This window comes from Choloepus didactylus, chromosome 8 (genome assembly GCF_015220235.1).
Source record: "Choloepus didactylus isolate mChoDid1 chromosome 8, mChoDid1.pri, whole genome shotgun sequence".
In the NCBI taxonomy this organism is placed as follows: domain Eukaryota; kingdom Metazoa; phylum Chordata; class Mammalia; order Pilosa; family Megalonychidae; genus Choloepus; species Choloepus didactylus.
Window position 1 is genome coordinate 79,034,206 of NC_051314.1, and position 10,942 is coordinate 79,045,147.

Sequence of the window (10,942 nt, forward strand, 5' to 3'; positions counted from 1 at the left end):
TCATTCAGCACTTTAAATATTTCATCCAACTTCTATCTTGTCTCAATGGTTTCTGTTGAGAAATCAGAACTTACTATTATTAAGACTCCCGTGTATATAACATGTTGCTTTTCTTGTAGCTTTCAGAACTCTCTCATTGTCATTTTCATTCAACAGTATGTCTATATGTCTCGGTGCATTTCTTTTTGAGTTTATCTTTTTGTGTTTATCTTTTTGTGTTTCATTGGGCATCTTGGATATACATATTCATATCTTTTGCTATGTATGAGAATTTTTAACCATTATTTCTTTGAGTATTCTTCCCAATCCTTTTTCATTTTCTTTTCCTTCTGGGATACCATAATTATAATATTGGCACAATTTATGTTGCCCCAAGGTATATTAGGCTATTTTTACTTTTGTAAATTCTTTTCTTTCTGCACCTCAGCCTCTCTCATCCTCTCATTCCTTCTTCTGCCAACTCTAATCTGGCATTGTCATTTTAGTTGTTCTGGTATTCAACTCCAGTATTTCTGTGTGATTCCTTTATAAAATTTCTGTCTCTCTGTTGAGATTCTTATATTGGTAATTCATTATTTTCCTCATATCCTTTAGTTATTTCTGGGTATTTTTCTTTGTCTCTTTTAGTTTATTGAGGGCCAATTTTTAGAAGTCTTTTTCTAATATGTCCACTTTCTGGTCTTCCTTGTTGATATTCTCTGAATTTTTAATCCATTTCTTTTGGATAAGCCATAATTTCTGGGTCATTGTATGCCTTGTAATTTTTGTTACATACTACATTTTTACTATTTTAAAGTGCTAATCTGGGATTGATCCCTGGGCTGTCTGTACATTGAGTTTGTAACCAACTCATGTTATGACAAAGATTTTCTTTCATACCAGGGGCCAAAAAACAAAAAAAAAAAAAAACAAAAAAAAAAAGCAAAACAGAAACACCTTTCAAGTCTTTGGAATTGGCCCTTGATTGTCCAGGGCTCTTATTTAGAGTTGAGCCTCCCAGGAAGAAGATCAGCCCAAGGTGAAGTCAAAATCAGTGTCCTCCCTCTCTTGTCCTTAGCTTGTGCTTGCTAGATGCCTTAGGAATTCCCATTACAGGAATTCAAATGTCACCTCTACTTCCTATGAAACAGACTTTCTCCCTCTTCTGGGTGCTGTATTGTATGACTTAAGGCAGGTAGTTCTTTATTATGCTTTAACTTAGTTATTTCTTACACTGCTTTAATTGCCCCTCCCTTCATTATTTATGGGAGGGTGACCCCAAGACAGGTTTCCTAGATCAGTCTTTCAGGCTGCCACCTGAATGACTGACACCAACATACAGACATTCCAGTATTCCCATAAGGTTGCTTTGCTACTGCCAGAACAGAGCCATGGACCCACCATGGGAGCATAGGGTGGCTCTACCTTGTATTGTGGAGGGGTGGAGAAGGATCCAGCAGGTGTGCCAAGTGTGCTGGGAGATTCTCATGGCTTTTGAAGCCATGTTTTCTTGACTGAACACTTGCCAAGTTACTGCAGCCCTTTGTGTGTGTGTGTGTGTGTGTGTGTGTGTGTGTGTGTGTGTGTGTGGTTATGAAAAAGGATATTCTCTTTAAAGATTTCTCTTCTATTTTTGCCTGAGGTTGTTTGGAACAATGCTCCCCCTCAGAACTGCCCCCCAAGATCTGAAGTAGTTGAGCAGTGATCAGCAATCAGACCACACACCTTTGGAATTTTTAGGACTAGGTCTACATTTAACTTAGTATTTCTAGTTTCTTTAAAAATACTCTTCTTTGACATCCCTCATAGTGGTTTTATTTCTTTTATCAAACTTCTAATCATCCTTCTCTGTTGTTTTCAAAACCCATCCAAAGAAGGTGTTAATACAAAAATAAAAACAGTTTTCTTATTAGTTTAGTACTTAAATTTCATATATTTTCTGAAATATAGATAATCTTCCCCAAAGAAGATTCCCCAAACTGCTTACCTACAAATATATCTTATTCAGTTACAAGTGTCCTCTATAAAAAATCTCTATAACATTTTTGTTATCTATTCAAGTTGGTTTTTCATCATCCTTTACACATTCCAACTACAGTCTCCTCAATAAAGGGAATATAAAAATATTTATTTTTCTTACATTTCCTTGAATTTTGCATTATGTTTAATGAAAGAATAAATCATCTCCATTATTTAGAGGACATGTGGACAGATATCAAATGCTTTTTCTGTAAATGACTTTCAGTTAATTAGATTTCTATACTTAGGTAATTTCTAAAAAGTCAGGTATGCCATTGTTTTCCTGGCTGGCCATTTAATATATAATAAATATTTCACACTAAGAGGTTGTGTGATGAGGGTAAGACATAATTATGTTTGAACCGCAAGGATATATAATTTGGGGTTCATGGTAAATATTCAGTGTGTTGAAGATTATAAACAATGTTGTCATCAGAGTTCAACATTGTACCTTGATTCCTTTTCTGGAATAGAAAACGAGAACTCCAGCTTTCTTCGTTTTAAAGAAAGAGATATTTGTCTAAGCTAAAATGCCTTGAAAATCCCACGTTTGTTTATATGAACTTTTAATCTCCACATTAGGAATTAGACTCCATTAACATTTACATTTCTTGTTTTTCTACAGATACTGTAGTGAGACACTTATTTTTTCAAGAGTTAATGATGACTATACCCAATTAGTATCTTCTCTGCAAGAATTTCCTGGGCCCTACACCTGTTCTCAATAAATTTCCTCTTTGTATTAAAAAGCAAAGCTAAACCTATGGTGATATAGAGAACAAAAGCACTTTTCATCATGAAGAGAATTAAATACTCAGTTGAGTGACCAGAATTCTTAAAAGTACAATCTACTTTTTTGAGTCTAGATCAATAAATTAAATTTAAGTGTGGTGACCAGAGACATTATTCAGTTTTATATGTAAGGAAATGAGAAAAACATTTTTAAAAATGCCACTGTATGCTGATTAGAGAATTTGTTGTGGTTTGAATTTTTTATGAAACATTACTGGATTTTAATGTGAACAATGAGTTGAGAGTTAGGAAGCAAAGAATAATTGTAGGTTAGAAAGAGATAAATATTTTATTTGGGAGATCATTACTATTGCATTTTTGTTTAATAATACAAAGGGAAATTTTTACAGTGAGGAAACCATGGAAAGTAAGTATTTTCAACATTTTGTTGTTTTTTTAGAAAATAATTACAATGGAATCCTTTTTAGTCCTTATATTAGATCACAAGATTAAGACAATTAAATTCAGATTTGGAAACAACAAACACATTTGTACAATTTGTGATTAACATTTAATACACATACTGAAAAGATTGATTTATGAATTTCTTTCTTAGAGTAGCACCATGAACAATTCTCAATAATTTATATTAAAATAGTGACTGGTACTTGTTCCTGTATATTTAGGGAAGACTTGGGTACTTAAATGCTACTGTATATAAAGTAATATTTCTTACATTGATACAATAAAGTTGAAGCTGATTGAATATATGAGTAAAATCAATCCAAATTTCATGTAAAATTTCATCTTATATATTAATTCTGATTCACATTGTGCCAAAATTCATAAAAACTCTTCTACAGAAAAAGTTCTTATTGACGATAACATGGAATACAAAGTCCAACCAGAAATAGTATTCTGTGAAATATGACCAAAATGTGACCACATTTTTAAAAACTAAATTAAAAGATTGAGGCCTTATTAGCTGCTTAAAGTGTACAAGTATATAGGAAATATATACCTTGCTAAAAGAGACTGAGCAGGAGATTACTTTAAGAATAAAGGAATAAACCAAACCAACTAAAACATGTTTTCTTGTGGATTCAGTAAGATTGCATGAATTACTTCTTAGTATTTTAAACAAAACTATATCAGAGAAACTTGCAGATACTTATAAAAGGAAATATTAAAGCCATTCTACTACAAAGTAAAGAAGATCTGAAAAGAGAATTTAGAAGTTGTGTAGCAAGAAAATGTGATGAAATTTAACAGGAATAAGTCTGCACTTTTGATGGCTATATGAAAAGGTTGAAAGAAGAGGAGCAAACAAAAAGGTCTGAAATGGATGTTCAAATGGGGACAAATGATGATTAAGGAAAAGCACTTGATCCCTAAATATTTCTTAAATATTCCTGCTTTGTAGAGACAGAGAACCACCACAGATAATCAAGTAATGTCATAAAAAAAAAGATAAGCATTTCCATTGAGTTAATTGACTCCTTCATATCACTGTCAAATCTTTATGCAGTGAAGCCTTTTAAAGTTAAAAAAAATAATTATCTATTTTTTCCCAGATCTGATGTAATTCAGAAAGTATTTAACCATGAGGAACCACACAATGGTGACAACATTTATTCTTCTAGGAATCACAAATGACCCCAACTGGCAAATTGTAATTTTCCTTTTTCTACTTTTAACATATTTATTGAGTATTACTGGAAATCTGACTATCATCCTGCTCACTTTGGTGAATTCCCACCTCAAAACACCCATGTATTTCTTCCTTCGGAATTTCTCCTTCTTAGAACTCTCATTGACATCTGCCTGCATCCCTAGATTCCTGGTCAGCATTGTCACTATGGATAAAACAATTTCCTATAATGCTTGTTTAACACAATTATTTTTTATCATCTTCTTTGGTGCATCGGAGTTTTTCCTGTTGGCTGCCATGTCCTATGACCGCTACGTGGCCATCTGCAAACCCCTTCATTATGCAAATATTATGAGCAGCAGGGTCTGCACCCAGCTGGTCCTTAGCTCTTGGTTTAGTGGGTTGCTAACAATCTCTCCAGGACTTATCATGGGCCTGGGGTTGGAATTCTGTGATGCCAATATTATTGACCACTTTGGCTGTGACTATTCTCCTGTCCTGAAGCTCTCCTGCACAGATACGCGGGTCATAGAATTGTTGAGTTTTATTTTAGCCATTGTTACTCTCCTTACTACATTGGCCCTGGTGATATTCTCCTATGCAAACATAATAAGAACAATTTTGAAGATCCCTTCTGCCCAGGAGAGGAAAAAAGCTTTCTCTACTTGTTCCTCCCACATGATTGTTGTTTCTATCTCTTATGGCAGCTGTATTTTTATGTATATTAAACCTTCTGCAGAGGAAAGGGTTTCTTTGAACAAGGGGGTGGCAGTACTCAGCACTTCAATTGTACCTGTCTTAAATCCTTTTATATATACTCTAAGAAATAAGCAAGTGAAACAAGCCCTGAAGGATACAATAAAAAATCACATCTTCATAACCTTAAAACAATAGCTTTGGCTTTCATAAGAGCATGCCACTAAAGCTTGCTGAAAATTGCTACATATATCAAGTATCCTTTTAACATATTTGTTCAGTTTATTTTTATATGATGATAATGTCTGAAGTTAATCAGAAACAGCCTTTTAGTGCTATTATCTGTATTCACGATATTCCTTTACCTTTACTGCAATCACTTAATTCTTTTAATTTAATTCTTTGATTTTGTTCAACCTCAAGATATTCCACTAGGAACTTACTTTGGAAATCAAATATTTGCATGTTTTTCTAGCAGAGATGTGCTCAGAATATAGAAGAGTTTTGAACTCCATATGTCTTTTTTTTTAATCTCTAGGAATAGGTTTCTTTCTTATACTACAGAGTATAAATAATTTAGCAAAATAGTTGATGTTTCAAAAAACATAATAATGAACTTTAATATAGATATTTGTATTCAGGCTTAAAAATTCTCCAATCTCTATTCATCTATAAATCAATGGAGCCTTTTTCATTTAGGTAAGAACACTTTATATAAAAAGCTAATTTAAGGAATCTAGGTAGATTATGCCAAGGTCACATGTTAAGTAAATGCTGGATCTTCTATTTGTATCTAGGTTTCAAAATTCAACCATATAAAGTAATATCTGTAATTTTTTTATGTGAATGTAATGGGATTATTTGATCTGGAAAAACATGTGATGAATAATAACTATCCTAAAATATTTGAAAATCCATCTTTGGAGGCAGAAAAGATTGGCTCTGTTTATCTCTAGGGGACACAAATAAAATTTACATTTGAGATTTTTGAGATACACATTTTAACTCATGTAGAACTGTTATTCATCTTGCAATATTTTGTCATATTTTTTCTCACAGATGTGTCTTCACACATGTCCTTTCATTCTCTGGTATTCCTTTCTCTCTATTCTAAATATTATGCTCTGAACAATCATTAATGTTTTAGTCTCTCTTGAGAGACCACTCTCTCTGTTAGGTTACACTTTTTATTCAGCATGTATCTCAACCCCATCATCAAAAAGGCATATTTAAAAAATTAGGAAATCAAAAGAGCAAATTGCAGCGTTTTATTGTTTCAACTTTAATTTCTTATATAGCAACTCTGCCATTCTCTCTCCCTTTTCCTTGATTAATGTTTCTTTATAGCACATACTAATAACCATTTAGTAGTAATTATCTGTTTCATACTTTGGAATATCACCTCTGTGAAAGCAGGAGCTTTAATTTGTTCACCCCTCCGTTCACAAAGCCTAGCAGACTGACTGGTACACAGTACTGCACAATTATATTTAAACAATAAATGCCAACTCTAGAATTACAGTATCTTTGTAAGTTGTTTTGGTATTTCCTTGTTTTATCATCCCTTTTAAATATTCTTTGTCAGAAGTTGTCCTGCATACTCTCATGTTTAAGTTAAATAAAAGGCATGTGTTCCATTTACAAAGGCAGTGCTGTTTATGCTTTAAATTAGGTTACAGATATTTCATTTTAGTTATCTTTTCAACTCAACCAGATAATATTTAACTTAATTGTTGTATTTAACAATTATTACATATTGGTTTCATTGTTTAATGTGAGATTTTTCTATCTATACCTATCTATGAATCTATCTGCCACTTTCTGAATCTGCAGTTATAGTTTACTTGAAAAAATCATTTCTTCCAGATAGGTATCTATCTGTGTTTTCTCTTCATTTCTATCATTATTTTTGCTCCTTGGGTAATTCTAATCTTCCATATTTTGGACTCTCCATTGTTTCCATACCAATTAAATATTCCCTCAGCATTTGGCAAGCTGTTCTGATTTTTGAAAGGGCTTTTTATGTAAGTCCTCTTTATCACTGCTTTGATAAGCTACAGCATCAAATATATTGGACTTTTAAGGATCTCACTTGCAATTCTATTTTGGCTTGTTTCATTGCAAAGTTGCATTATATTAAGCGTCTTTCTTTTATGCAATTTCTTATAACCTTGCTTCCTATTCTTTCTCATTCTTGCTATAATCAGCATGTACTTTCGTCTGGCTTTATAATAAAACACATATCTTTTTTTTTTTTACAGTATTCAACTTGCCAATCAAGATCTCAAACTTTTTCCTATATCTCGCACTTTTCAGAAATAGAGTTTTCTTCTTTTCCTTTTCTCTTGCATGGTTTTATATTTTCCATACTAATTTTTTTCTTCCTTTCATCTTCCTGACAGCCAAATTTTCTTCAATGTAATGTACTTGAAAGGCAGACAGCATATACGGCTCCCATTATTACTTTTTCTCTGTTTGACATGTTCAAGTTTCACTTTGCCAGGTTGTCTCATTCTCTGAACTAAAGACACCAATAAAAATTTTTAAATTATCAGGATTGTGCCTAAGGCTTGTATATGTGTGTGTCATATCAAAATCCATGAAAGTACCATTTTGAGTGTGGCCCTATGAGTCTATTAAAGATGCATGATCATGTATGATAACATCACACAGACTGTTTCACAAGTTAAAACTTATGAGCATAGAGACACAACTCTCAATTTTCTTAAAAAACAAAGCAAAACAAAACAAAACCCTAGTCTCTGAATCTGGAGTCAAAGCCTCTTTCTACCATTTTCAGGTGTATGTGATTTCATGAAGTGATTCCTTCATAGGCTTGGTGCTGATGATAATTATTTTCATTTCCTTCTTCTTCCTTCTTAGTATTTATTTTCTAAATACAAATCCACATTTCTTTTATTGGTGGGGAAACTTTAGAAATCCTTATGTTGGATTCTTTCCAATTTTCATGTTTTCCTGATGGTGAGAGTTTCATCATATCCTGTCTATCCACAAATATTTTATAATTATGAAGAAAGAGACTTCAGAAGACAGTTTTAGGCAAGTTCCTTTTTAAATCCAAAAGGCTCCATTTCCATCTACCTAGCTACATCAATTTCCACTTCTCCATCTTTCCAGTCTCCAAAAGTTACTGAAAAATTTTGTCCAACAATGTCTAGATTCCTGTTCTCTTCATCAATTTGTATACTTTCCACCATCTACAGCACATTTATTATGGATTTTCAGATGAAGAAAAATCTACTATGTATGATTTGTCATTTTTAACTAAAGTCTCCAAATTATTGTTTCTGCAGACAATTCCCCTCTTCCTTAAATTGGGACTCTAAAAGCAAGGTGTGCAATAAAGGTATGAGATGTGATTTCTATACATTTTTGTATCAACCACAGACACATTAAATGTTTTAATCTACATTTCTTTTGCATGCAAGATTTTAAATATCCTGTTAATGTAGGAAATGAAAGTTATGGAAATAATGCACTACCTATTTTATAAGGAAGAGGATATTAATAATTATTAACTGGAGATGAATTTAAAGGCTAGCAAGAACAATATTGGAAAAATTATTTCAGTTCTCTAGAGTTTAAACCTATGAAGTTTAGAAATGCATACACATACTTTGGCAATGAAGGGCCAAGGTAATATATCTGATGCCCTCATAGTCATTTCTAATCTTTCCAGTTGTTTTGCAATGCAACATATTTTAAAAAATCACTAAAATTATAAAAGTTCCATTCCCAGAATTCATTACTCAATTTAAATTACCTAATATCTCACTGTCCCTCATGAAGACATAAATCTTTGACACCTGATAAAGTGTAAACAAGTATATCAAACAAAATGACAGTAAATTTGGTGGGCAACATCATATGTAATATTGCATGGAATCTCAATCCTAGTTTAATAATAATGAAAACAACAACAAATCAGTGTAAGTGTATATTCTCCATAGGTGAACCTCCACTAACACAGTATTTATCCAGAGAAAGTCATCTAAATTTGTGTAAGGATAGAATTGAATGATGTATTTATTCATTGAACAAATGTTCATTAAACAGTATAATCCAGTGTTTATAGTAATAACTAGTGATCGAATCTGAAATGGTAGTAATGAACTTACAAACAACATATCATGTTATTATATTTTTTATAGGCCAAACGCTTGATATGATTGAAATGCCTCTCCTCCATTATTAAATATTATAATTGTTTGAAATAAGGTACAAATTACATAGAGTAAATGTACCCATTTTAAGGATACAGTATAATTTGGTTAAACTTCTTTATATATTTTGTATATTTATATATCTGTGTCAACACAAGAGAGGGGATGATCTGATAATTTGTAAATGATAGATGAAAATAAATTATCAAATAATCACAAAATGAGATTAGGTATATAGTGAAGTTTAATAAACAATCTGCTAGTTTAATTCTCTGTATATTATTATATTGAATAGACGATTATCTGCAGAATATCCTTTTTCATTATTTCTATGATTTTTCTAGGAAAAGGCTTCATTGAACAGTTCACACACATATATTTCACTTCATTAAAGAAATACGGGGATTTTACCCTGGAGTAAACAAAGGAAAAAAAAAAAATCCCCAGCAATGGAAAACACTAAGGAATGTACACCGCACTCAAACTGAGACATTTTTAATTAGGCCGCCTTGGGAGATTTACTGAGATGGCTGAGAAAAGAAACCAAAAAATCAAGGGACTCTCTTTGAGCTTGTAGAGCAGAAAGCTGCAGGCACATCACCCACATTCTTATAACAATTTCAAATGATGGACAAACTGCAAATTACTGACTTTTCTTAAAAGCATGCTGGAATTAAGGTTGCAGTGCAAACAACCAACTTCTAAATCTAGAGGGAGGCAGATGCCAGCAGTGAGAAACAAGAAACAAACTGTTGTTATCTGTGATAGAAATCACCCTTAACACAATATAAGCTTACAAAAAAAGAAACATATTCAGACAGAGATTCTAACGAATTGCTGAATGCTGAATGGGGGCCAGCAGGAGAGTGTGAAGCACCTAGGGGTCAAGAGAGGGGTTTGGGCTCTCTTCCATGTTTGTCTTCCAGGAAGCCTACCAGGTTCTCACAAATGCAATGAGGGGGAATCCTGAGAAAGCACCCTCCCATAGTGCTGCCTGGGGGAGGAGAGCAGCAGCCTCTGTGATACTCTGCTCAGACCCTTTCCCCTATAGCTTCTATGGAGCAAAACTAAATCTTCAAAGACAACAAAGATGTAGCAGCGGGCAGCTGCTGTGGGAAATGAATGGCAACTAACTGTGAAACTATGCCTAGACCCATCTCCCTTATCTCTGTTATTCAACAGAAGCCTGACTTAAGGGAGAAGTACCACAAAATTATAGCCTAAGGTTCCTAGAGGAAATCCATGCAGTTATGGGAGAGGAATAAGGGGGAGAAACTGTAACCCTGAGAAGTGGTGGGAACAGTTGTGAAGGCCACAAGCCAGAGACCTAAGTTCATATTACCTGCCTAAGACCAACTTCATTAGAAGATCAGAAAACATCTCCTTCTCCTGCCCCACCTCCCCCCAATACCATGCTAACAAGTGTGGATTATGCATAGCAGTGGAATACACTTCACAGAGCTCCAAAAGACAGATTCTCTTTGGGACCAGTGCAAAGACAAGGGAAAAAGACAAGCAGGAAGACCCAAGCCTAGAGGGGTTAGGTGTTTAGAAAAACTCTCTAGCTAATTAGCCCACAAAATAAAAACAAGAATGACTAAAGAAATCGGAAATCCTTGATGACTGATGGTGACCATTGAAGCAAGAAAATTCAATATAGTCCTGGCTACATTAATGCAAA

General features: G+C 33.4%; 1 protein-coding gene across 1 annotated transcript; it reads left to right on the forward strand.

Annotated features, from left to right (window-relative positions):
- Nucleotides 1-4,333: 4,333 nt before the first annotated feature.
- On the forward strand, nt 4,334-5,275 carry LOC119542179 (olfactory receptor 6C74-like). Its single transcript, XM_037846739.1, has one exon. The coding sequence runs from the start codon at nt 4,334-4,336 to the stop codon at nt 5,273-5,275; it is 942 nt and encodes a 313-aa protein (XP_037702667.1).
- The last annotated feature ends 5,667 nt before the right edge of the window (nt 5,276-10,942 follow it).